The 27,224-nt window shown below is 45.8% G+C and overlaps 2 protein-coding genes across 6 annotated transcripts in view; both read right to left on the bottom strand.

The window, feature by feature from the left end:
• LOC131421690 (apolipoprotein L2-like) overlaps window positions 1-27,224 on the bottom strand; it is a 91,306-nt gene that overhangs the window by 63,198 nt on the left and 884 nt on the right. For 2 of the 5 annotated variants that reach the window (XM_058568443.1, XM_058568444.1), the window contains exons 1-2: window positions 17,278-17,911; window positions 16,020-16,204 (exon numbers count right to left, since the gene is read on the bottom strand). The exons of the other annotated variants lie outside the window; for them this stretch is intronic. The gene's annotated coding sequence lies outside the window, so the exon portion shown is untranslated. Of the gene's footprint in view, window positions 1-16,019; window positions 16,205-17,277; window positions 17,912-27,224 lie in introns of those variants that run through there. 5 annotated transcript variants of the gene reach the window in all.
• Window positions 11,166-16,278, bottom strand: LOC131421428 (apolipoprotein L3-like). Its single transcript, XM_058567996.1, has 2 exons — window positions 16,088-16,278; window positions 11,166-12,967 (listed from the first exon to the last, which is right to left on the bottom strand). The coding sequence occupies exons 1-2, from the start codon at window positions 16,276-16,278 to the stop codon at window positions 12,109-12,111; spliced, it is 1,050 nt and encodes a 349-aa protein (XP_058423979.1). The 3' UTR covers window positions 11,166-12,108.

Below are 27,224 nucleotides of genomic sequence, written 5' to 3'. Positions count from 1 at the left end.
AAGCAGAATCAGAACTCTTTCTGTTCCGCAGATTCTGGTTTGGTTCAACAGTGTTCACAGACACATCCCCTGCAGCCAGGGTATGCAGAGAATGAGACCTGGTCCCTGCAGAAGGAGGGGGAGCCCATGAAACATCCAATGAGAAGAAACTGTGCCGAGGCTACGACAGACGGAGCCCACGGGATTATGGGAGCCCAGAGGAGGAGCATCACAATCACTCTGAGGGTGCGGGGAGGTCCAGGGAAGAAGTTACTCTGTGCAGGCAGTCGTGAAGGACAAGTGGCAGGTGGCCAGGTGAAGGAAGGGCCAGCTGTGCATGACGGCAGAGGGGAGGGCACATGTAGAGGAACAGAGGAGAAACACCCTAGGGGATGTGGGGAAGCTAACAGCATTTCAGTGATGCCAGAGCACAAGGGGCGAGGGAGGCACGGGGACAGATGACCATGGAGAGGTTGTGGATGTGTCTTGACATGAGTACGGCCATGTTTGGCCGCTCCATTGACCTACAGCCACCAGCACAAAAAGAAATACAAAGCTGCTTCCTGTGTGGTGGGAACTGGCCTTTTCCCAGGAACTGGCCTTTCTCCCACGGAGAGAGTTGCAAGTTGTAACATTTCAAGGCTCTTGGAGCGTGGTAGCACGGGATGGACTGGCCATCTGTGCCGGGCTAGGACGATAACCAAAGAGAACAATGCATGTACACAACTACTGGGCTGGGACGTTAGCCAGGGGGCTCAGTGCACGTACGCCACTGATAACAATTTGTGCATGGAAACACTAAATGCTTGCTCTGCAAACTCTGTAATCGCTTACTCTGAAAATTACTGATGGTATAAAAACTGCTGGAAACTGAGCCCTAGTGAGAGTTCCACCTATGGAAGGGACACCTTGCCCAGGACGTGTGATCCTTGCCCAGCCGCGTCGATTGACAGGGCTCTGCCGGCAGTGGGGCGTGGATGTTGTAAGTAATTGATTTGATATGAAGTAATTGATTTGATGTGTTCTCTTTTCGGTCAACCTGGTGTTTCTCTTTCTGGTTGATTTGTGTCATTTCTCTTCAGCCGATGTGGATGTTTTCCCTTTCCAGTCGGGCTGATGTTTTTTCCCTCTTAATATTTGACCTATTCAGATCTGTTTGCAGACTCTCGCCTTTCCTATCCTCTATATAATAAAATATACCTTCAGTCCACTTGTTTGGAGTGGAAAGTGTCTTTTACGTCTCCGATCGAATCCCCGAACCCCTCATAACAGGATGGAAGCCTTTATCCCACGTGTGTACTCCATCTGGACTCTGAACTCCAGACAGGACAGGAGCCTGTCTGATCTTTATGTCCCCAGAACCTGGAAAGTGCTAGGCACACAGAAGGGGAGGGGGTGTCAGTGAGTGTTTGATGAATGAATGGTGTAATGAATGAATGAATGGAGTAATGAATGAAGGAATGATGTAATGAATGAATGAATGAGGGGGGCTGCCTTCCAGATCCATTTCTCCACCCCCATTCTGTGATCTCCTGCCAACATTGACCTTAATGCTCACCCCTCCATAGGTTCTTTTGAGGGCAACACTTTCTCCTAGTTCTTTCTGTCGTTTGCTCGACTTTAGCTCTGTAACCTTAGGGACAGACATGGCTATGGAAGAGAGGCAGATCCCAACTGGACATCATTTAAATATTCTTAAGAGCTGAGGCTATGGCAAGCTGGACACACATGAAGAGAATTCAGAAAAGACTCGAGCAGTAGATTTGTCAAGTTCAAACTCAAGATGTAGCAAACTGGAAGTGGGATGCAACTCCAGTTAGGAGACCAACACGCCCCATCAACTGCTCCTTCCCAAAGCCACATTTCTCTGAGCCATTGAGCTTTCAGGCCTCGGGAAAACTTGTGTGGCTTCTGTGGCAGCAGGAACATTCCTTCCTGCAACCTCTTTCCAGGTGGTGGGGAGATAAGCCTCTGACAGCTGTTTGCCTCAGTCCCTACTCATCTCATCTCACGCAGGCCCAGAGATCATCTTACGTGGTTTCTTAAATTGGACCTGCTCCTTCCCAAGCTTGGATAGGGCTCACACTTTTTTCTGGGTCAGAGCACCTTCCTTCCTTGTCCTTTATTTTAACTTAGGGGTGTAGACACTGGTTTCTCGATACATGCCTCTGGAGTCCACCTTGCGGGGCCCACCATGTTGAGCCAAGAAGCTAAGAAGTTCTGCATCTGCAGGAGGCTTCCACTGTGGAAACAATCCAGCCCCGCTCTGTTCCCAGAGTGGGGTGGTTCCATCAGGGAGGTCTGCCCACAGCAGCCTAACATGTATCTTTGGCCCAAACACCAGCCACACACCCAAGCCTGGGCTGCATGTGTGTCCCATCTTCTCTGACCTCTTTCCCTCTGAGTCTTATCCCAGCATCCTCCTGCATATGCTTCTCAAGGTACAGGCCAGTCTTACTTCCCATATACATCTTTGTCACCAGGAAACTCAAGAATGAACTTCTGAAATACTCTATTCTGATCTTTCTACTCATATCTGCTCAGAGCTTAGCTGTCTCTCTGTGGTTCTTATTAAACCCTTACCTGCAACTTCTAGAAAGTGCTTTTGGATCATTTCCTCCATCCCTGCTCCCTAGTGGGAGATAGACGTACCCCTTAATCCTCTCTGGGCCCTGTCCCTTCCAAGATCTGGCAGCGATTCGCACCCCTGTCTTTCCTGATCCCAGCTTAAGAGCAGCTGGGTGAGGATAGCTCGATTTTTGCCTGTTCATCTTTCCAGTCTGGCTTGCAGGTCTCAACCTTTTCTCTCAGGAAATCTTCGTTTCTCCAGCTCGATCAACAGGTTGTCCTTTCAGTCCTTCTAATACTAATGTTCCAGTATTAGACATTCTCAATGTTCCTGTTCTGAAAGCAAGTCCAAATTCTGTCTTTTAACCAATCTTATTCCTTCCTGATCCTTGAGCAACCAGATTCCTAGATACGGGCCTTTTCATTTCTTCTTTGCTGCCGGGTTTTTGATAATCCCACTGAGATTTTCTCTACCTGAGGGATGGTGGGCATGGCACAGCGCAGGTATAATTAGGGTCCCCATCCTCCTGGTTTCTTCATTGATACAACCCACCAGTCTGTGAGGTGCGCCATCTTGTCGCTGAAGCCAACAAAAGGAACTATCCAGATCCAAGTTCAACGTGGGGTGGGGAAAGGGTGGTTCCAGCATCCCCTCGTCTTCAGTCTTCATTATGAACCCTGGAATCCCCACATTGTCTTTCGTTCCCCAAATCCTAGCCTTTCGTTCCCCAAATCCTAGCCAGTGGGTGTGCATCTTCTCAGCCTAAATACATGCTCCAATATGTGGGGGTTCCTAGTGCAGCTTGTTCCTTGAATTCTTCCAGGCACCATCTCCTCCCTTCCTCACCAGGCACGAGAGCAATAGGCACACAGAAAGAAATTAAGGTTACTAATGTTGGGGAAACATCCAACAAATTCTTCTCTTCCGACCCCAGTGCAGAAATCCTCTGATAATTAATCCTGGAGTGAAAACTAGGCCTGGAACCTAGGTGAGGCTTTTCTCTCCTTCCCCTAGGATTTAATGGCTGGGCTGGTGGAGCCAGATGACAACCATTTATCCAATGAGCCATGTGACATGGATAGTCTGTGAGGCCCCCTCCCCAACCACTGCCAGAAACTGGCAGAGAGCTGAAATAGGACAGGATGAATGGGAGCATAGCGGAGAAGGAAGAAGGGATAACAGGTGGGGATGAGAAAGAAGGAAGGAAGAGACTCACTGGAATCCTTGCTGGGGAAGGGGAAAGCCTTGGTCTGCTCATCATTCCACGTGGTGGGAAGTAAGGAGGAAGCCTGGGGCTTTTAAGGCTCAGTCCCCCTGCCCGCTACTAAAGCACAGCCACCCATCACTTCAGAGGCTGGCCCAGCAGATAGCAGCTCCCCCTCTGGTAAGGAGATAGTACTGGTGAGGGAGGTGGACAGAGGATGGACTCTCTGGCTTCACCATGTCCCATGGGGACGAGGAGGGAGCCCCTGCAAAGGCCTAATTACGGAGCCTGGCTGCTCTGGACGATGCCCCATGGTATTACAGTCCCTTACTTACCCTGTCCCCTAGTCATGGATGATGGCTCTAAGGTCCCCTTGAGCCAGTCAGAATCTCTCCCTGGGAAATCAGAAAACCAGAAGGAAAACACTCAGAGGCAGAAGGCTGTGGAGCTGAGACCTGGAGGGAAGCATGTCTCCTCCTGCTGAGATCCCTGGGGATTTCCAGCCCTTGTGTGTGTGTGTGTACACGCCCGTTTTTTTAATTCTGTGAACATCTGGATCATTCCAATAAATATCTGTGTTCTTGAGTTGGCCAGAAGGTGTTTTTTTTAAATTAGTTTTTGTTTTTGTTCTTGCATTTCCTTTTATCTGTATTTTGCTTTGTTGCTATTGCTTGCTTGCAACCAAAGAATCTTAACTGACACAGAAATTGGATCCCAAGAGTTGGTTGCAGTCCACAGACCCTCAGGAGGGTTGGCATATTTGGTATTGGTTTTCTGGCTGAGAGTGGGGGACAGGGCCATGGTAAAGCCCCTCCCCTCAGCATTCCAGGTGGTGGCTGCTGTCAGCCAGTGTAGACGGGACAAGAAATGCTGGGACCTCGAGTAGGACAGAGAATTCTGATGTTTCTGACAAATGCCTGGCTGAAATCTTCAATGTTCTCTTCAAGACATGAAATAAATTCCAGCTTTTTATGTTTTTAGCTGAAAAACAGTCCTGTAAAAACCAGATTCAGAGATGGATTCTGTAGGTTTCTGATTCACATGATGAATTCAGTCATCACTAGGTCTTTCGGGGAAAATTAAGACAATGATGGGGAAAGAGTTGCATGCTAATTCCCTACGGCTGCTGCAACAACTGACCACAAACTCCGTAGTTTAAAACAACTCGGATTTATTCTCTCACAAGTCTGGTGGTCAGAAGTCCTAAAATCAAAGTGTCAGAGAGCTGTGTTCCTTCTGGAGGCTCTGGGACATAATGCACTTCCTTGTCTTTTCCAGCTTCTAGAGCCACCTGCATTCCTTGGCTCCTGGCCCCTCCCTCCATCTTCAAAGCCAGCAGTGTAGCATTTTCTAATCCGTCTCTGTGCTTCTATCAACGTATCTCTTTTTCTTCCCTTTGATTCTCTTGCCTCTCTCTTATAAGGACCTTGTGATTACATTGGATCCACCCCAATAATGCCAGATAATGTCCCCATCTCAACATCCTTACTTACGTCACATCTGCAAGGTCCCTTTTATTATGTAAATTAGCATATTCCCTGGTTCCAGGAATTAGGACATGGGCATATTCGAGGAGTTGCTATCAGCCTACCGCAAGTTGCATCTAGAAAATTGCAATAGGGACATCTGTTGGGATTTGTAGGATCTCAATTACAAACCAAGTATCTAAGGGCACTTGGGCACACTTTGCCCATGCATCACTCTTTGTTTCTCATCAGCAAACATTTGAAGTCAGCATAGCCCAAGGGTGAAATGCATAATGGAAAAGAGTTAGACACCAAAGCAAGAGATGGACTTCACTATAAAAGCTCCGTACATCTGGAGAAAATGTGTGGGATGGAATCTAAGGTGTTCACCAAGGGAGGTGGAACATGATTCTGTATTCATTGCTCTCATCATCCTTAGGTGACACCATTTGCCCCAGCAGTGGGCTGTGATTCTAACTGTGCCCAGGGTTGGTCAACCTTCACTAAGTGCTGGCCACCTCATTGTGACACTGAAAAGACAACGCACTTGGCATGGAGAAGAAGGAGAAGGAATCAAAGTGTGCAGGAAACTGGAATATTAGATTGGCTGTCTCATGGATTTCCCACCTACGCTGTGTCTCCTGCCAGGGCCCAGGAGACCTCTCACTCCTTTGACATGAGGAATAAATGGATGACTAGGAACTCTCTAGACTCAAGGGTTGGGCTGGGACCCTGATCTCTTTAGGTGGGACAGATCCCAAGAGGTCAACCCTAGGGAAGGCAGTTCACAGCCAAAAGAAAAGAGAGTGTGGGTGTCATGTCAGACACCAGGGAGGGTAACAATTGGGGGTCACGTCTGACACACAGGTTCCCAGCAATAGAACTGATGGACAGTTCAGGTACTTTCTATAACCGAAAACCTGGTGAGCAAAGAAGAGACACAGGTCAACACGCTGGACAGTCTCTGCTTGTCACCCAATTCTCCGACCTGAGTCATGGGACAGACCCAGAGCCCTTGAAGGGAAAGGTAGCCAGGAGTTTGAGAAAGAGCCTGTCCTACACCATCACGCAACCTGCGAACATTCCTCCTATCTGTTCTCCAGGGACTGGGAGCATCCCCTCAGGTAACCGTGGACTAGTTAAAGGAAACACAACATACCTAGGATGGTTGGTAACTAGCTCCAAGGTTACACTAACTACTGGGCCCCGGAAGAACCCAGAATGCCTCAGACCATGGTCTACTGGTGAGAGGGATGCTTACAGGGGTAAGTAATAAATGAATACCTGATTTGAGTTCGTCTCACAATAGGTCCATTGGGACCCAACCCTCACCTGGTTACCATTTTCTAGGTTCCTGAGTGGATACCTGGAACAGGTACTCTTGGAAGCCACAGATTGTTCACCCAGACCCATGGATAAGGGCTATTACAGCGAGATAAACTAGCAGAGCCCATTGGGTTTTACACCTCTACCAAAATATTTAATAACATAGCTTTTTTGGGGGGCGGGGAGAGATTGACCCTGAGCTAACATCTGTTGCCAGTCTTCCTCTTTTTTTCTTTTTTCTCCCCAAAGACCCAGTACATAGTTGTGTATCACAGTTGTAGAGTTGTAGCTCTTCTACGTGGGATGCTGTCTCAGCATGGCTTGATGAGCGGTGAGTAGGTCCACACCCAGGATCTGAACGGGCGAACCCTGGGCCACTAAAGTGGAATGCGTGAACTTAACTGTTATACCACCGGGCCAGCCCTCTACCAAAATCGACACCAAATTCTTGGAGGAATTACAGAGATTGGTGCCATCCTCAAGGCTCAAAGGAGGCAAGAGTAGTGGTTCCTAAGACACCCTATTCACCTCTCCAGTTGGCCAGTGCCAACCAGTGATATTTCTTGTAAAACAGTGGCAGGGAGCTCACAAAACTACTCAGGTGGAAATTCCAGTGGAAGTTGCCATTCCTAAGACATTCTTGTTAATGTAGGAAATAAATACAGTCTCTGGCTCTTGGTATATATCAATAAGTCTTCTTGGTTGCAAACAAAGATATCAACTCTGGTTTCATTGCGAAAAAAAGGGAAATTTAGTGGACTAATATCAGAGTTCCCCCCAATCATTAGGAGGCTGGAGACCAGGCTTAGAAAATAAGTATAAACCAAGGCAGCTCCATGGAGGCAAAGGCAGGGAGCAAAAGAAACATCTTTTGTCAGGAAAAATATGGTCAGAGCACTGCCATTGCCACTCTGAGAAATTATCCCTGCTGGTGCAGGACAGCGTCCTCCATCACCATTCTCCTCTTTGGCCGTCACTGAGAATTGGTTCTAAACACCCTTAGTCTTTGCTTCACTTGCTCCATATTCTGGATCCCATGTGGAAGCAGCCAATAAATAAAACTAAGTCTTGGGTATGAGCCCTGGTTGCCAGAGAAGGAAGAATCTAGTCTCCACATACAGAGGACGTCATGACTACACATGGTGGGAAACCCCCACAGCTATGTAAAAGACAACAGTTCCCTGTGAAACAACTCCATTACATCCAGGGACCCCAAAAGTTGACATTTTTGGTTGTAGGAGACAGAAACCTAATTCCAATTTGCAAAAACTAAATAGACACATCACTGAAAGGTCAAGAAAGGCCAAATTCAGGTGCTTCAGCCATGTTATCAGCATGCAGCCTCTCTCAAATTTTGCTGGACTTTCTGTCTGACACAGTGACTTCAGCCAGAACTAGGTTACTGTGGAACATTTCTTAAGGGTATTCCTGACGAACAACAGAGAACATCTCATAGTCCACTCTGCCTGGAAGGAGAGTTGTCTTCAGGCCAGGATCTGCCTTGATTCTTAGATAACAGATAAGGGTCTGGCTGGAAGGTCAGAATTTTAGGAAGAATAAATCTAGAGGCTTGGTGTCAAAGATAATTAGGGAAGAGTTATATGGATGGAGCTCTCAGAAAGAGGGCAGAGGGAAAATACTCCCATCCCACATGAATGCTCACTAGAAGGTCTCCACTGTCAGAGAGACTTAAGACTCAATGAAGACACCCTCTTTGGCTGCAAATCTTCCCCCTTCCCTAGGCAGCTAGTCCTTTCAAATGGGCTCTGTGACAAAGTGGCTGATGGAACGGCCATGTCTAATCACACAATGTGGACTGTCCTGTGTCATGGTTGACTTGGAGCCTAATGAATCTCAGCCCCCAGAAGTGATGCTCTTAGATATCATTGAAATGGCCTGAAGGGGACTCAGCTGGGAAAAAATACTTTGAGAGGTTGAATATTGCCTGATAGGATGTGCTATGCTGTAAGTCCAAACTCAGTATTTAGTGCATTTTCTCCATTAATTATAGCCATAATAAACGGATCTGAGAATTAAGAAGTTAGGCTGAGAGTAATAGCTCTCATGATTACACATACTAAACCACTTTCAAAAATTTTGTTTTCAATACCAATGACTCTGGACCTTCTGGTCTAGAGGTGTTAGTACCTAGGAGGGGTATACCTCTCTTAGGGAAGACAAAGATGGTTTCACTGAATTGGCCATATCTGATTCCTCATGCTCCTGGATGTGTGGATAATGATGAAGTCACTGGGTTGGATGTGGTAGTTGATCTTGATTCTCAAGAGAAATTCACATTGTTGCTACACGGTAGGGCAGGATGAATATGAGTAGAACTCAAGGGGTCCCCTAGGATTCCTTCTTGTACTACGGAACGAGTATCAAAGCTTAATAGAAAATTCCACAACCTTACTGAGGCAGGACCACCAAGAGGTTCAGGCTCCACAAGAATGAATTTCCCATAGGGAAGAGGAACATTGAGTGGAATAACCAGTTAAAGGCTTGCATCAGTGGCAGCAAAGGTCAAAGGTGGTTGTAGCCTCTATCGCACCTCTTTGTTTCCTACACGTGTTTGTATATGTATATAAACATAAATATATATATACAAATGCAAAATATTGAGAAAGGAATATTTTCAAGGGAGCAAGAGAAACACTGGTGATATACTGAGGCCCTCCACTCAATGACATAACTTCAAGATGCAGTAGGTGGAGGTTATTTGTATTTGTCTCTAACTAGGGAAGAGGTGAGTGGGCTTGCTGTTGTATACGGGATCACTGGATCCATAACAGGTTAAGAAGAGTCATTGTTATTTGTTTGAGGAGAAGAGTGCATGTGTGTGTCTCATAGCCAAGGGGTTGACTGTGTATAGTAGGCACAAAATCAGGTGGCTTCTTGACCTGAGACTCCCCCCAAGGTTTGGGTCCCTATAACCCATTCCTTTTCCTCATCCCCTGGCCTGATTGATTGGTCCAAGAATATAGTCACCCAACCCAAGCTATTCTGTCTCCTGGGAATTGGAAACTTTAATCAGAGACACCAGAATTCCAGGTGTTTGGACCTTAGTTATCTGAAGGCAGGTCCCTTGAAGGGCAGACTATAAGTTTCTAAAGTTGGACCCTCCCTGGTTCCTGTCCTTCCTGAACTGTGTAGATTTTGTGCTTCTTTCCATTCTCTGATCTACCTTAGCTCCCTTTCAATGGATCCTCTTATGTTAGCCAGACAGTTTCTGTTGCTTATAACCAAAGGAAACTCAACTGCTACAAGTATTACAGTGGAATTGCCTCAAATGCACATTTAGCAAATGGAATTCCACCATAAGGTTCAGGAGGAAAGGATTGGTGGATTACTGAATGACTCAATTACTCAGTGACTGAAACACTCAATGCCCGAGTGATATCCAGGCAAGAAAGGGAATTACACGAGAACTGATGAAGAATTGACAAAGAAGTGAAACGCATTGTTCAGCCGATCAGGCAAGTGGGTGGCCATGATTTTGGTGACTTCTGCAGGAATAAATGGAAGACTCAATGGAATGCCTCAGGGAAACATTGGCTGATTGAGAGTTAGAGGGACTGAGAAAAGTCTTCTGCAAGGTGGCATGTACAAAAGGACCTATAAGGCGCTGGACGCACCTTGTGAGTGATTTAGGAGTCTGTATGGGATAATTTTGCATGTCTCGTGTCTCTTGCTTCCTGCTCTGGGCTCCAGTCACGGGAAACTGTTTGACACTTACATGCTCCACACATGGAAATACAGAGAATTAATACCCACTCATGGGGGATGGGAGCAATGGTCAAATGCTTCCCTCTTTCCTCCCTGGAGAGGATGATTCTGAGGCCATTCCATGAAGGCTCCTCAGAAGGTCCTAGCAGACTCAATTTCACACATGGGTGACCACATCAAGAATGTCTTTGTTTCTATTTCCCCTTCTTCTCTGCTTCCCTTTCCCCAGTCCCTCAGTCCTGCTCCTGTGGATCACTTCTCAAATAAACCCTCTGAGAGAGCCTTGCCTCTGGCACTGCCTTCAGGGGACCCAACTCTACCTTAGGCTGAATGGAGCCTTTAGGCTTTTTTGCTGAGTAATGAGAAGTCATGGAAGGGTTGGAAGCAGGTGCTTGATAACATCTATATTCTTAAGGGTCCTTCTGGCCCAGTGTGGAGAATGGACCGGGGCAGAGCCAGAAGAGTCAACAGAAAAAGACCTTTCTGGAAGTTCTGGCAGGAGTCTAGGTGAAATGTGAAGATAGCTTGGGCGAGGCTGTTTGCTGTCTGGCTGTCTTTCTCTGTCCCTCTGTTTATCGCTGACCCTCTCTCACAGCTGGACACATGACCTTCTGATCCTAATCAGCCTCAGGTGCCACATGTCAGTCCTAGCTCCTGGCCACTGGATAAGGAACATGTGCTCAACCTAAGCCAGATATGCACAAGCTTCTCCCAGTTGTCCCAGTGGGGCCTGTGGGGTGCTGAGGTCTGAGGGAAATGACCACATGGGAGAGCAGGAGCCAAGTGGAGGGCTTGCTCCCTGAGATCCTAGAAGACAGGCTCATGGGGGAAGGGAAGTTAAGCATGCGGAGCCCAGGTGAGTCCAAAATCACACAACAAAGGCTCAGTGTATCAGTCCATATTTATTGGACCAGTCTACAGAACACAAGAAGGGAAGAGCAGACAGATGTGAAATACCATCTTGTCCAGCACCGCCCCACAAACTGATGAGGAAACTGAGGCTCAGAGAGGCAGTGTCTCTTGATTCCAAGCTGGCTGATCTCCTCAACACAACACAAGGTTCTTTGACCTGATGCTGGTACCTGGTTTCACTTTTCTTTTCTTTTTCAAATCAACCACTGTTTCAACACAGCATTTGCAATTTCATTGGAACTTCATTGATCTCTTAGGGTACCCTGGCCCCAAAGAGCACCAGTGACTTGCTAAATGTTCCACTTACTCTTCTGTCATCACCACCATGGCTGCCATCATCATCACCACCACAATCATCATCATCTTCATCATCATCAAGAAGTCATTGCTTAACTAAGATGAAGCTGCTGGAAGACTAAGGTGAGTCGATAATGAAAAGGTAGGGCAAAAGACCACCACCAAGGAAAGACTCCATTCTTGCTGGGACATCAAATGATGGGGAGGGTCAGTAGACGAGCCATGTTACTTCTCCATATTCCATCAATTCTAACTCTCTAGCTTTCTCCTGTTTTCAACTCTGTAGTATTCCTAGCCTTCTCATTGCCTGTTCTCTACACCTCTCTCTTTATCCCTGCCCCCAATGTCTTCTTTAGTCCAAAATAAATGGTTTCTCCCCATTCGCCTCACTCCCAATCCCCTCTCCTCCCTTATTCCAGGCTCCACTTTCCTTCATTCTCTTTGACTCACCTGCCATCTGCATTAACCATTCCCTTGTTGTGTTCAGCGACAGAAATGCCAAGCTCCTTAACACCCACTCCCATAAAGTTTATCTTGCCCTCTTTTTCCCTCTAATAAGATACCTCCATGCCTTTGTCCAGAACACGTCTCCACTCCCTGCAGTGCTCTGGGGGTCATGGATTGAGGCCCTACTGCAGCATCTCATAGATCTGGGTGAGCTCCTCCAACACCCTCTCCAGCTCCTGAGCCTGCTGCCTCAGCTCTTCAGCCGACTCTGCCTTTGTCCCCTCATGCAAATGCACTGACTGTTTCACAAGCTTGACCACGTCCATCAGAAGGAAGACACCTGCAGTGGCTGCACCCATGATCCGGGCTCCTTTGGTCATTGCCAGAGCGGTACCTCCAAAAGCTTTCCGCACCTGCTTGCCCCTGTGGACAGAGATTCTCCCAATGGTCATGAGGCGCTTGGCGTCGTCTGCTAAGTGAGGTTTGGCTGTGGCTAGCTTGATAGCATGGACCTTCTTAATATTTTTCACAACTTGGATGAAATTCTTTGATAAGGCAAAAATATGGGGTTCACTGTGACATAGAGTTTTCTTGACCATCTCCCCTTTGTCGATATCAATTAACGCCAGGCGAGTGGCTTCAGCTTTTGCGGACAAGTTGCTTGAGCGTTCCACAATCCTGGTGGACACACTTGTCACATCAGCTGCTACTCCCAGCCCTATCCCAGTTGCCGAGAGTGCCAGACTGACCCCTGCTGTCACCGGTGCCAAAGCCAGGCCAAGGATGGTCAGGATGCCAGACACAGCGCCAGTGGAGGCTGCCACCACATTGGAGATGGTGCAGTCCCTGTGCACCTTGTCAACCTTGTTGGCAAGCGCATGGAGCTTTCCTATGCGCTCCTCAAGTTCCCATTTCACCCGAGGAAACTCGTTCAAAAACTCTTTGATATCCAGTTGGTCTTTTTGGATCACGTCTTTGTCCTCCATGGCCGTGTCTATGTTCAGCTCGTTCAGAACTGCACGTAGTGCATCTGCCTCACCCCTATAACAATGAAGGTCAAATGATTAAGAAAAGTAGTTTGCTTATTTGTATAATGGGCTTAATAAGATCTCTCCCGCATAAATCATAGAGCTTTTACTATAAATCAAATGGAAAAGACTTTACAAATTTACAAATTTTACAAATATAAAGAATTTTTCTTTCAACATTAAAAACATGCTTTGTACATTGCAGATGCTCCATAGTATTTATTCCATCAGTGAATAAATAAGTAAAAGTCATCTTAAGATGCTCTTAAGTAGTAAATATTTGATAAAGATGACTTCTCACTCAAGGCACGTCTGCACCTTTGCTACCAAAGTGTTTGTAGAGTGAAACTCCACAGATGAACAAAGAGAAGTAGGATTGGAGCAGAAAAACCTTCATTCAGAGACTCTTAGTGTGTAGTGAAGAATTAACCTCACCAACTGATGGGTCTGCCCTTTGTTCTTGGCTACTGGAGAGTGACCTCTGGCCCCTAGAATGTTCTGACTGATAGGAGTATCTTCGTTTGCCTAGGCCTTTGGCCACTGGACAGTCTGACAGGGTGATGTGTGATGGGGGCTTTGGGTCATGTGGTCTGACCTTTGGACGAACTGGAAACTAAAGGCATTAGTTTGGCCTCCAGGAGGGGCTGGAGACTAGAGGTCAGCCATGTGGGTAGCAAGTGATTGAGTCCCAATAAAAACTCTGTACACTGAGGCTCAGGTCAACAAAGACTCTTCATGACCAAACTTCAGTCAGGCTCTTCTGAGCCCTTTTCTCAACTAGGCCTTGACCTTGGCCTTCCATGTCCTGTCCTGGCCCTGTATTACCCAGGCTTAGGAGAATTCTGCCAAGTCAGTTTAGTGAGAATCTCCCCACTCTTGACATCTGATCGCCCTTGACAGCTGATCATGTTCCTCACCTCCTACTTTTGATGTGTAAGTCCTTGATCGGCCTTTAGCAAGAATCTCCCTACCTTTGATGTCTCCTCTTAGTAATTTCCCATCCGTCAACCCACTCATTCTCCTCATTGGATATAAATTCCCATCTGTGTCTGCTGAATTCAGAGTTGAGCCCTGTCTCGTCTTCCTTTATTGCGATAGTCTTGACATCTACTGCAATAGTCCTGAGGAAAGTCTTCCTGACCATTTTAACAAGTGTCAGGATAATTTTTTCTTTCACAGAGTGAGCTTCCCTGGTTGGCAATGCTCCATGTGCAGTGTCACACACTGAATACAGGAGAGTCATGTGTCCTGAGGACAATGGAAGCTTCACGTTCGAAATCCGCCCAGACTCTGCCCTATGTGTCTCTCCTTTTGGCTGACTGTAACCTGTGTCCATTCCCTGTAATAAAGTGTAATGTGAGTATAACAACTTTAAATGAGCTCTGTAAGTCTTTTTAGGGAATTATCAATTCTGAGGGTGGTTTTGGGAAGACTTGATATATGCAGTTGTTTTCAAAAGTGATGGCAGTCTAGGGACTGTGCTTCCATACTTTGCAGTTTGGCTAACTCTGCATACTTAGATTTAAAAAATACCCCAAAACTCAGAGCTATAAGGGACCTTACTGATCATTTTTCCTGGCGTCTCCTCTCCTCCAAACCTGATGCCCTTTGACATTCCCAGCTGAAGATCATTGGGTCAAGTCACTGTCCCAATTGAGAGGGAAGCAGGAGATCTGCTATTAACTCTGCTTCCCTTCAGACTCTTCATCCCCCCTCTCTGACTCCTGACCCGCCATTCAGCACCCCGACCTCTCAGGTGTCACCAGCCTAGCTCACACCTTAGCTGGTGACAGCTTCACATACATGCACACCAAGGCCATGTGTAACTTCATGGAGCCTCTTAAAGATTCAAGAGACTTTAAGAAACACCTGTATGACTCACTAATCCTGAAAAGACCTGCATTTGGAGAAGCTTTGGAGAAAATACTCTCCTCGTTGGTGTGGACCTGTGAGTCTCCTCAGTACCTCAAATTACAAAAAATTGGCAGTCACCCATTCTGACGTTGGGAGTTGTCACTAAGCCACACTGTCTTCCTACTGGTCAGGGGCTACTCTGTGTAAACTAGAAGAGGGTCACAAAAGGCAGTCGAGAACCTCCCAGCTCCCAGGTAGTGTGTAGAGGAAGCAATCACCCACGGCCCTCTGTACCCAGCAGTGAGGGGAACAAATCAGGGAGGGAAGAAATGTCTCCTTTCCTACTCACAGGACCTTCTCTATGTCCATGGCCTCCTCAGGTTTGTGTCTTTGGCACCTCAGTCACCTCACTCTAGTCCCGCCCTGCCGCCTAAGCCTTCCTAATAGTCTTCCAACCTGGACCCTCCCCAGTTCCATGCTGACCCCCAGCTCTGACCCTGGTCTGGGCCACCCCGGACCTTTGGACAGGATGATTGCACTTGGTAGCCACCTTTGACCCTGCAGTTCACTCTAAGGCCTTCAACACAATGCTATTAGATTGAATTGTTGCTCCCAAAGAACAGATGAGAAATCTGAGACTCCAAGACACAAGCCCAGAGCCCCAGAGCTGGGCAGAGAGAGAGTCAGGATCCAACCCAGTTCAGTCCAACTCCACTCCAGCCTCCCTGCCTTAAGGGTCAGCAGGATCCTGAAGTGTTTGTACAGTTCCTTAGATAGGGAGAGAAAGGGCTCAAGCCAGAATCCTCAGGGACACAAACTCATTGTCTCAGGATTTTCCTGACTTATCCCAAAGGAAGTCCTGCTTTACTCTCATCTCCAGGAAGAAGACGCTTGGCCCCCATCTCTTCTCAGCAATCTTTTTAAAGGTTGACATTAATTGAGCACCTACTGTATGTCAGACATTATGCTAAGCACTTTACATGCATTGTCTTATTTTCCTCACAATCAAATTGAACAGATGAAGAAACTAAGCCAGAGAGTAGTTAAGTGTCCTGCCTAAGGTCACATAGCCTGTCCCTTGCAGGTTTCCTCTCTTCTCAACTCGAGGCCATTCACTGCCAACACATGACATGGAGGAACTATTCCCCATGGATTGTTGAGAAGGGACATACTCAACCTCAACTACAGGAGACTGCCTGGAGAAGGTGTACCTGCCAGAAGGAAACTATCCCTGAGGGGAGATTGGGGTGACATTCCTGGGGCTCCCCATGGAGGTCACCTGGACCAATCGGCCTCTACCACAAAAGTCTCCCAGGCCTCATCATCAGTCAGCAGAACCTGCAGTTCTTCATCGCTCACTCTGTTCCAGAAATACTCAATGGCATCCTGAAGACAGCTTTTGTTTTTTAGATGGAAAGAAAAAGGAATAAGGTTAGAAGAGATTGTGGAAGTGCATAAATGGTATTCCATATAAAGTGGTTAAATGTTAATTTTCCTGAGCAGCTGTCATCTGGGGTACTTTTGATGGAGTCACCTGGTGTTACGCACTGACCTCTGTCCTCCCAAAATTCATATGTTGAAGCCCTGACTCCACAATGTGACTATATTTGAAGATAGGGCCTTTAAGGAGGTGATTAAGGTTAAATGACATCATAAGTGTGGGGCTGTAATCAGATATGACTGGTCTCCTTATAAGCAGATGAACAGACACCAGAGATCTCTCTCTCTCTGCACACACAGGGGAAAAGCCATGTGAGGAGAGAGCAAGAAGACAGCCGTCTACAAGCCAGTAAGAGAGTCCTCACCAGAAAGCAACCTTCCAGCACCTTGATCTTGGACTTTCAGCCTCTAGAACTAATTATGTAATCCCTGGGATCTAGATGTGTGTAGATTCCAGAATTTTTAATCCTTTAGAAAGAGAATTCAGGGCAAATATGGTGTATTACTTATACTTCCAGCAGAGTCTGGGCAGCTCCCTGAAAACAAATGCATTTTTGTTTCAACAGGGAAATGAATGAATATTCACATTAAATTGGATAAATAATGTCATGCCTGTAAATAGTCTCAGGTCAGGACAAGGCAAGATTACTGCCCAAATGAGTTACCAAAAATGGTGTGCTTTTCAGGGATTTGGAGATTATGGAATTGCAGCTAAGAGACTGGGATTAGAATATATATGAGTGTGTATTAGGACATGATATAAAATGTGTCTCCTGCTACACACACACAAGGGGCATTGTTCTTATTTCACAGAAGACAGTGAAACTCAGACAGGATAAGTCATGGCCCAAAGCCAGCAAGCAGAAAGGTCGGGAGCTGAATCCAGGCCAACTCTCAGACGTTTCTCTGACATTACTTTGAACCCTCCTTAAGTTTTAAAAATTCCTGTGATTTCTGCATTCTACCCTAGAGTACATCTACAGTTTTATTTATTTTTTTAATATGAAAATAATGTTCCAGACTACTGACCATGGAGTAAAACGACCATGCAAAGAGGATTCCTCCTGCTAATCACGGATGCTCCAAGATGGGCAGTGGAAGAGGATTCTTCAGGTGAATGGAGGCTGGACCCAGCTCGGCTCCTGGTGATCAATCTGTATCATCTCCTTCCCCCCAGGTTGGTCTCAGGGGACACATCTCCCCATTGGCACCTCTGACCCCAGGCTGGCCCGTTTGTTAAGTAAGAGATCATCTTGTTTCCGAGGGAGAGTTCCTCCTCAGGGATTCACAGCCCGTGCCCTCCGTCCAGGATCCCAGGGCCTGCTGTGGAGCTCCTGGCTTCTGATCTGTCCTTCCCTGCCTTGTCCTTCAAGGTGACTAAGTAAACACAATTTGCTCTCCTGGGCGGCCTGGGAGTGTTTGATTTGGTTACCAGGGCGATGCAGTAATGGAAAAGAAAGCAGTTCTGAGAAAACAGGACTTGAGGAATCCTAGTGTCGAGGTGGGTGGGTGGAGGGTTATAGTTGTTTTCTTCTCCTGCTTCACTGAAGTGAGAGAGGAAAGCCTGACAGAAAGAGAGGGAACCCCCAGCACCAAATCTGTGGATTTATTGATTGGGGTGGAGGGGAGGTGGCAGAATAACAAAGAGGTGGGTCTCTTCAGGGTTGCTGGAGATATATACAATCAGTACCTGCCCGAGGCAGTCATACCTGGTGAGCAGGTGCTTATACATGGGAGCAGAGTGCAGGTGCCCTGACACAGCCATGCGGGGAGGGGGTATTTGGGAAGGGGGAGGTTTCCATCTGGAACCAGCAGGTTCCAGGTAGAGGGGACAGCTACAACCCTCTGGGAGGACCTACTGTGTGACAGGCACTGGCCCAGGCCACGTACACACATTATATTTGATCCTCACGACAACACAAGGAAATAACCTCATTTTACAGGTGAGGTTAGGTAAGGTGCTCAGGTCACACAGATGGGAAGTCGCAAAGGCCAGACTGGGGTCCTGTTCAGTGGTCCGCTGCCCCTTGCAGAGAGGTGGGCTGACAGGAGGGTGAGAGTTGGAGGGAACGGCCTCCGTTGGTAATGCCCCAGGGTCAGCCAGAGCGGGGCGGGAGGCTGGATGGGCAGAAGGCAGGAGAAGCCTCCAGGGTTGCTGGTCACCTCCTCTCCCTGCCCCGTTTCAGGACCCCAACTGTTCCTTCCCCTTTGTTATCCCCCAGCTTCTTGTGGGCTGTCCTGGTCTCATTCTGACACATTTGATGGGATGGGCAGCAGGGGTGGGAGGAGTGGACACCTGGGCCATGGCACCCTGAGGAGAGGATCTGGAAGGAGATGCCCCCACGACTCCTGTGGGGGACTCCCCTTGGAGGGGCTCGAGGATGCTCATCAATCCCCTTCTTGAATCCTCTGTAGGTTAACTCAGCCTGGAGGTGCCACCCTCAATTCTAGGTTGTGAGGAGGAACCAGCAGAGAAGAGGAAGCTGACTACCTGGGTTGACCCCGCAGGCTTCTGAGGTCATAGTGTCAGCAGGGAGATCTCAGAGTTTTCCCTGACAGCTCGCCAGTCTGTGTCCAGGCTGGAAGGAGGTGTTGCTACACCCTTGGGGGAGAGAAAACAAATTGTGGAGTCAAATGTGGGCCAGCTGTGGCAACAGGGTGCAGTGAGGGGTCAGGTCTCCAGTGGTTCCTCTGGGATGATGGCAAATGCCAAAATGGACTTAACCCAATGTGTTTCTCTGTCTCCTGGCTCTGCTGGATCCTATTTAAGGAGAGTTACTCACCTCCCTTCACTCACCCCCAAGACAAGTCAGAGTCCTGTCATCCTTTGGGGGCACAAGGAGAAGATAATCAGACAAGGACACAGCCATCTGAGAAGTTATAGAACAAGAAAACCAAACACAGAAGAAAAGATGGGCAGGAAGGTTCTGGAAATTACTTCAGGTTGTGAATATTTGTGTTTACTACTTGATATTAGCTAATATTGCTCGAGTTCCTCTGACGTGCAGGGCTCCTCATGTGTTCCCTCATTAAAGACTCGCACACACCCCATGAGGTGGGTCCTATTGTAGCTCCCATTTTAAGTGGAGGAAACCATCACAAATTTTAGGTTTTCACCTCAGCTCAGGTTAGCCCAAGTTTTCACAATAGTGCTAGAACCAGGGCTTGAACCAGATCTTTCTGACCCAAATCCCATGTTTGTGTCAACTATGCTCTACTCCCTTTAATAGACAAAAATACTTACTCACGGGTATATGTTTATTTGTACATAACCCTTCTCCACAACCCATAATTCCACAACGATGTACTGTACCTGTGCACCAGTCTCTGTCTTGATAAATTTCCTGGTGCTGCAGCTTCCCAAAGCCTGTAGCCTCCTTGCTTCTGCAAGATCCTTCATCCTATAAGGGCCTGGAGTCCAGTCAGGCCCTGGCCCAGTCCTTACAGCCCTGCCGTGGACTGCTGAGCCCTTCTGATGGTGCCCAGGCCTGTCTGCTGTCCTCCTTAACTCCTGGACCTTTGATTGATCCTAATTCTTTATGTAAATAATAGTGCAAAGAACATTCTCCTCGCATAAAACTTTGCCTGCACTTGAGATTGTTTCCTTAAGGTATTTCTAGAAGTAGAATGGCTGGATCAGAGGGCATCAACTATAAACATTTTTTCATACCTGGAACCTCACTGTTATGCAACAAATTATACCAATTTACATTCACACTCACAGTATATGAGGGTGTCCATCCTTTCAGTCTTATGAGTTCTCAGTGATCTATTAATAAAAAGCAGATCTGTATATAGAGAGAATTTCTTTTGATTCTGCTTGTAATTATCTTGCTTTGGGAGATGAGGAAAGAAAGCAAATATTGATTATGTTTAGGCACTATATTAAGAAGACAAAAGAGCATCTATCCACTCCCCTACCTGAGACCTGACTGAAATGATAGTAAAGGTACTTGTAGGTAATGACAGGAGTGGTTTACATTTGTGATCTTTGCTCTTCACCAGGAATTGCTCTAAGACTTTACAAACAATAACTCATATTCTTCTTATAACCATTGAGGTGCGTACCATTTGTATCCCCATTTACAGATAAGGAAACTGAAGCATAGATGTTACATGACTTGCCCAAGTTCAGAAATCTTGTAAGTCGTAGTCTGGGGTAAGGGTTCAAATCTGCCTGCTGGACTCAAGAAGCCACACACTGCCTCTCCTCACTCTGCTGCCAATGAGAAACGGGAATGGGTTCGACAGGAGACAGGAGACTTCAACAGATTTTTGAAGACTGGCTGGATGGAGAAGTGATAGCTGAATAAAGAGGAGAGGAGGGAGCTGCTATCAGAGAAACAGAGAGAGGGCGTGTGGGCAAGAGGAATGGTCTGCCAGGCAGAGCCTCGGAGAGGGTGACTGAGGATGAGAGGGAGGCAGAGGGGGAAAGCAGGGGATAAGTTCACCATCCCTACATCCCATCCATATTCACGGCAGCCCTTAGGTCTAACTAGAGGGGAAAAACTCAGAATTGAGAGACTCCAGAAAAAATATGTCTCTGTTTTGGCATTTACACGTCCTCATCCGAACTCTAAGGGAAGCCTGTTGTTCCACCTCCCTCCCTCTTCAATACGAATGGGCATCTAGGATGAGATATATGAGAAAGACAACAATGTGGAAAAGGGTAACTAAGATAAATTAAAAATGACATCAGAAGAAATGAACAATTTTAAAAATAGAAAATAATTGTTTAAAACGTGAATGCATGTCTTCAGGGGGGTTAGAAAGGTATTTTATTCATAAAACAAGAACAAGATGCACTGAAAGGGGAAAAAATAACGGAACGAAAAAAGAGATCTTGGAATGAAAATGTGGTTGACAAAACGACTAAATAAAGAACTCTAAAGAAAGGTTGGAAAAGAAAGTCAAGGAAGGCTTCCAGAAAACTCAACCAAAAGATGACAGAAGAAAGGGAGCCAAGTGGGGAATAGAAAAGTTACGATCCACAGTCATTTCTTAGAAAGTTGCTTGAGAATAAGTTGCAAAAAAAAAAAAAAAGGTCTATGTGTGTGTGTTTATGGTGTGGGGTGGAGAGTAACCAAGAGAGAGAAAGATGTGGGGTCCAGGAATCAGGAAAATCAACCGAGAGAGAAGGGAATCCGCGGATTACAGCTGGGCAGGCAGCAGGCCTAGCGAGCAACCAGTCCAAAATGGAATAAGAAGTGGAGAGTTCTGTGGGGAAAGGGGACTTCATATAGCACCTCACCTGATGTACAGTTTGAAAGAAATTGAGGAAATGTTGAAGACAGACAGTGAGAGGGGTCAAAACAAAGGCAATTAGAAACATCAGGAGAAACAAAACTGATCAAGAAACCATGTGCAACTGTCCTGTATGTGTTAGCTCTACAGTAAGAATGTTTAAAATATCACAAAAATGTAAACACGCTTGTTTGATTTTTAACTTTTAGAACAAAACAGAGCATTTAAATATAACTAAACCTACTTGTTGCCAACCAATATATAAATTAAAGTACAGTGGAAGATGTTGAGAGGTGAAGCCCTGAGGGAGGAGAAGGAGGATGAATATCCTCCTGAGGGGAGGGCATAAGAAATAAAGGTGTGAATAAATAAATTACAACTACAAAGCTTTCTAATAGAGGATATAAAATTAGTGATAAAATGATATTAGGAGAGGGTGGAGAGAGGGTATGAGAAAAAGTATAAAAGTAAATGAGAGGCTGGCCCGGTGGCCAAGTGGTTAAGTGTGCACGCTCGGCTGCGGCAGCCCGGGGTTCACCGGTTTGGATCCCGGGCACGCACCGACACACCGCTTGGCAAGCCATGCTGTGGCGGCGTCCCATATAAAGTGGAGGAAGATGGGCACGGATGTTAGCCCAGGGCCAGTCTTCCTCAGCAAAAAAAAAAAAAAAAAAGAAGCAGATTGGCAGATGCTAGCTCAGGGTCGATCTTCCTCACACACACACACAAAAAGTAAGTGAAATCCTTATCTATCCCAGTAGGAAGTAAAATAAATAATATCAAATTTTAAAAATTGAGAAAAAGAAAAATGCAATAGCCAATATTTGTTAGCTATTGTGGTTGATGACAACTTGGTTTGCGCCAGGCACTGTTCTAAGTATTTGGTCTGCATTAACTCGTTTTTAGCTCTCACAATGAGTGCGCAAGAAAGGAAACGGAAGCTCAGAGAGGTTAAGTAATTAACCCAAAGCACCCAGCTAATGCCAGAGCTGGAATTCAAATCTAGGCTTCCTGTCCCCAGAGCACACACCCTCACACTATCACATCTCCCAGTGTAAGAATATTATTTAAAGCTGCTGATTAAATGCCAAAAGAAGTTAAAAATTAAAAGCAGTTGGTTTTAATTGGGAAGGGGGTGACCAGAGTCCTCTGTACTAATTGATTTGTTTTAACCATATGTACTTAATACTTTGATTTTTGTTTTAATTTTAAGAAAGCAGAAGTCCCTTTATAGTAGTAGTTAGTAATTGCTAACCACAGTAATGGGTTGGTTTCTGGTCCAACCACTTTAAAGATGAGGGAAGCAGTTGGATCAAGTGCCAGTAAGAAATAAGCCTGACTCCTGGGGTGACAACTGTCAGTGTAGGAGAAACCTTAGTGGTTGATGACACTAAGTTCTCTAAGGAAAGTAGGGATGACGACACATGTTAAACTAGAATAATCAGAGTGAACTCTAACCATAAACAGATGTATTTTCTAGCAGCACCTTGCCCACTCACATATGCACCCGTGGGCTTTTCTCCACTCAAAGGAAGCAAGACTCCTTGTAGGGGAGCTGGATTCCACGGGTCTGCAATATCTGCTACTCCAGAGGCAAGGATGCTTTCAAAGATGTTCAGAGCAGGGCTCAAAGGAGCACCCACCGGTAAGTCCTAACAAATTACATAGAACCATAATAATAATTGATAATGGTTGTATGACCATGTTTAATTGTGCCAAGTTGAGTCTATGAAAGGCCACGAGTTCATAATAATACCCAAATGAGAAGAGTTGAGACAAAGTATACAAAAAAGGTAAATGGGTAAATGTAAAGGTTTAAAAAAGGAGGTTGTAACGCAAAGAGGAGTTAGTATAATGGGGAATGTTTAATTGTGAACTATTTTAATAAGAAGGGGAATCTTAATATATAAGGGCATTTTTCTTGTATTTATTTATGAAACTGTTGATAAGGGACTGAGGAAGAAAAAAAGAACAGCCCCTGGCATCCGGAAGCTGACCTGGCACTCACAACTAGGTGATGCTCTTCTTCTCTTGGACATCAATGATCTCACAGACACCAGCCCCAGACAGGGCCACTCTGAAACCATGACAACATGAGACAGAGCAAGGTCACTTCATAATTCTGTCTACGCAAAGACAAAAACAAGGTCTACGTGCCACCCACAAGACACCAAACACTCCCTCCCTTGGCTGAAAAGAATGACTGTTTCCTCTTTACCAATTACAACTTTATCCTCGTTCTGGTCTCCCCTCTCTATAGACAAGATTATTGAGACACCAACTGATAGAACTTCCCCTACTTTCTGCAGCACCCCATCTAGAGTGTGCCCCGTTTCCTCAGAGCCTCCCCCAAATCACCCGACCAAAGCCCAAATCCTAGAACCGGTTCTTTCTAACACCCACCTACTGAGATGCTTGTGGGTCTGACTCACTAAGAGTAATAAACCCAGCTTGTTCACTACAGGAGTGTCCCTGTGGCCTAAGGCTGGAGGGCACTGACAGGATGGATGTGGATATATACTGCTTTTATCACGTGAGGAGGAAAGAATAAACAGAGGCAGCTGTCAGGTAACCAAGGCGGGCCTAGGAAGGGTGGGGATAGCCACAAGCAGGTTCCTTTCTCTTTCCCTGCACTGTTGCTGGGTCATTCCATAGCACTGAGCTATTTCTGGCCGCTGATCTTTGCTCTCGAACTTGATCTTAACAACACAGCCTTCTCTGTGCACCTCCGAGGACTCCCAGCTTCCGCCTCCGATTACACCCAGCCTCCAGGCCTTTGCTCAGGCTGCTCCCTCCCCCTGGCGTGCCTTCCCCACCTTCCGCACCAGGTGAAAGTTGACCTGTCCTTAGAGGCCCAGCTCCAAAGCTACTTCTTCCTGTTGGGTCCCCCAACAACTCTCCAGGCTCTCTGGAATATTCCACTTTCCTGGTTGTAGTTCTATTTGTGTTAAGGTTCTCCAGCTGTCTGTCTCCTCCATTGGACTCTGAGCACCCCAGCAGGAGCCCTGTTTATTCTTGCTGCACCTCCTGTCCCAGTGCCTCCAGGGGTTCCCTCCACCTCTTGGGCACAGCCTGGCTAAAATCTGAGGTGGGTGCCATTACTCGAACATGAAACAAGCAGCCTCTCCATGACACAGTACAGGCCCAATGTCACTTGCATTTGAGTAGTTCCACTTGTTTTTTTTTTGGCTATCTTGATGAAAAGCTCTTTCTGGGCGAGAACAAATAAGACTATGACTCAGATTTCACACAAATTACCTCCCTGATTTAATGTACTTTCAACAGTTCTATCAGATTTCTGAGTTTCCATTTATTTCTTCATGGCTCCTTACTCCAGCCATAACATTTTGATGTGAGGAGAACGAGGAAGAGAGAAAGGCAGAAAAACATGGGTCCCAGCTACAGTCTGAATCATGCCCAAGACTTGAGCAGGACGGCCCAAAGCCTCCCCTCCCCCAGGGGGCCGGGCCCTGGTCTGGACATCCCGCCCAGCTCCCTGTAGCCTCCTCCCACCCTTGTTCACTAGCTGCTGCAGGAGATTTGGGGGGAAGGGGAGGGTCATTTCCTTATTGCACGGGAGGGTCCTTTGAATCCACAAAAAATGTCTTGTTTCTTTTTCAGTGCCGAAGGTACCCATTAAATATGTCCTGCACTAAAAGGAGGAGCAGGAGGGGAGGAAGAGAAGGAGGAGAAACAAAAAGCTTCTACCAAAAAATAAGTAAATAAATCCCAAAAGGATCTAAATATAAACCAGAAGGAAAAAACTACGAACGTACTGCAAGAAATGTTAAAAATAATATTGAATTGAGGAAACCTTTCTAATCAAGACACTTTCTAAACAAAATTCTAGAAGCCATTAAGGGAAAGTTTGATCAATTTTACTTCTTAAAAATGAAAAATTGTGCCAAAGCAATCCTAAGAAAAAAGAAGAAAGCTGGAGGTATCACAATCCCTGACTTCAAAATATACTACAAAGCTATAGTAATCAAAATAGCACAGTACTGGCAGAAAAACAGACACACAGATCAATGGAATGGATTTGAGAGCCCAGAAATAAAACCACACAGCTATGGACAGCCAATCTTCGGCAAAGGAGCCAAGAACACACAGTTGAGGAAGAAAAGTCTGTTCAATAAATGGTGTTGGAAAACTGGATGGCCACGCGCAAAAGAATGAAAGTAGACCATTATCTTACATCATACACAGAAATTAACTCAAAATGGATTAAAGACTTGAATATAAGACCTGAAACCATAAAACTCCTAGAAGAAAATACAGGCAGTACACTCTTCGACATGGGACTTAGCAGTATCTTTTTGAATACCATGTCTACTTACGCAAGGGAAACAAAAGAAAAAATAAACAATTGGGACTACATCAGACTGTAAAGCTTCTACAAGGCAAAGGAAACCAGGAACAAAATGAAAAGACAACCCACCAACTGGGAGAAAATATTTTCAAATTATATATCCCACAAGGGGTTAATTTCCAAAATATGCAAAGAACTCATACAACTCAACAATAAAAAAATAAACAACCAGATCAAAAAATGGGCAGAGGATATGAACAGATGTTTTTCCAAAGAGGATATACAGATGGGCAACAAGCACATGAAAAGATGTTCAACGTCACTAATTATTAGAAAATGCAAATGAAAACTACAATGAGATATCACCTTATACCTGTTAGAATGGGTATACTTACTGAGACAAAGAATAAATGTTGGAGAGGATATGGAGAAAAGGGAACCCTCATACACTGCTTGTAGGAATTCAAACTGGTGCAGCCACTATGGAAAACAGTGTGGAGATTCCTCAAAAAATGAAAAATAGAAATACCTTACGATCCACCTATCCCGTTACTGAGTATGTATCCAAAGGACATGAAATCAACAATTGAAAGAGATTTATGCACCCCCATGTTCACTGCCGCTTTATTCATGATCGCCAAGACGTGGAAGCAACCCAAGTGCCCAACAATACACAAACGGATAAAGAAGATGTGGTCTGTATATGTGTCTGTGTGTATATATATATAATGGAATATTACTCAGCCATAAAAAAAGACATATGTGTCAACACGGGTGGACCTTGAGGGTATTATGCTAGGTGAAATAAGCCAGACAGAGAAAGACAAACATCATATGTGGAAGACAAACAAACAAATGGATAAAGAGAACAGATTAGTGGTTACCAGAGGGGAAAGTGGTGGGGGGAGGCACAAGGTATAAGGGGACACATATGTATGGTGATGGATTAAAACTAGACTATTGGTGGTAAACATGATGCAGTCTATACAGAAACTGATGTAAAATAATATATACTGAAATTTACACAATATTATAAACCAATATGACCTCAACAAAATAATTTTTTTAAAAAATTAAAAATTGCAAAAGGCACCATAAACCAAGTCAGACACGAGGAGAGACGAGGGGACACTATTTGCAATACTTACAGGAGACAAAAGGAGACGATCCACAATACACAAGGGAGCCTACAAATCAACATGAAAAGACTGAAGCCAATTTTAAAATATGGATAAGAGATATGAACAAATCATTCCTAGGGAAGTGACTTGCCCAGCGTCACACAGCTCTTGGTGGGCAGAGTGGAGGTCAACACCAGGCCTTCCAAGGCTGGTATTTAAGGGGGGAAATGTGATTTTAATAGTTCAAAAGTTTCCAGGTTTGAATCTGCCTGTGTAGATTCAGAGATCTGGAATCACACTCT

Source organism: Diceros bicornis, chromosome 25, assembly GCF_020826845.1.
Source record: "Diceros bicornis minor isolate mBicDic1 chromosome 25, mDicBic1.mat.cur, whole genome shotgun sequence".
Lineage (NCBI taxonomy): Eukaryota > Metazoa > Chordata > Mammalia > Perissodactyla > Rhinocerotidae > Diceros > Diceros bicornis.
The sequence above is the reverse complement of the archived record's forward strand: the minus strand, read 5'-3'. Positions and strand labels throughout refer to the sequence as shown.

Excerpts from the sequence above, each read along its gene's own strand:
- LOC131421428 (XM_058567996.1), bottom strand. The coding sequence starts at position 16,278 with ATGGAATACCATTTATGCACTTCCACAATCTCTTCTAACCTTATTCCT. Across the intron at positions 12,968-16,087 it reads GTAGAGGCCGATTGGTCCAG|GGGTGAGGCAGATGCACTAC; the intron begins GTGACCTCCATG and ends TCATTGTTATAG.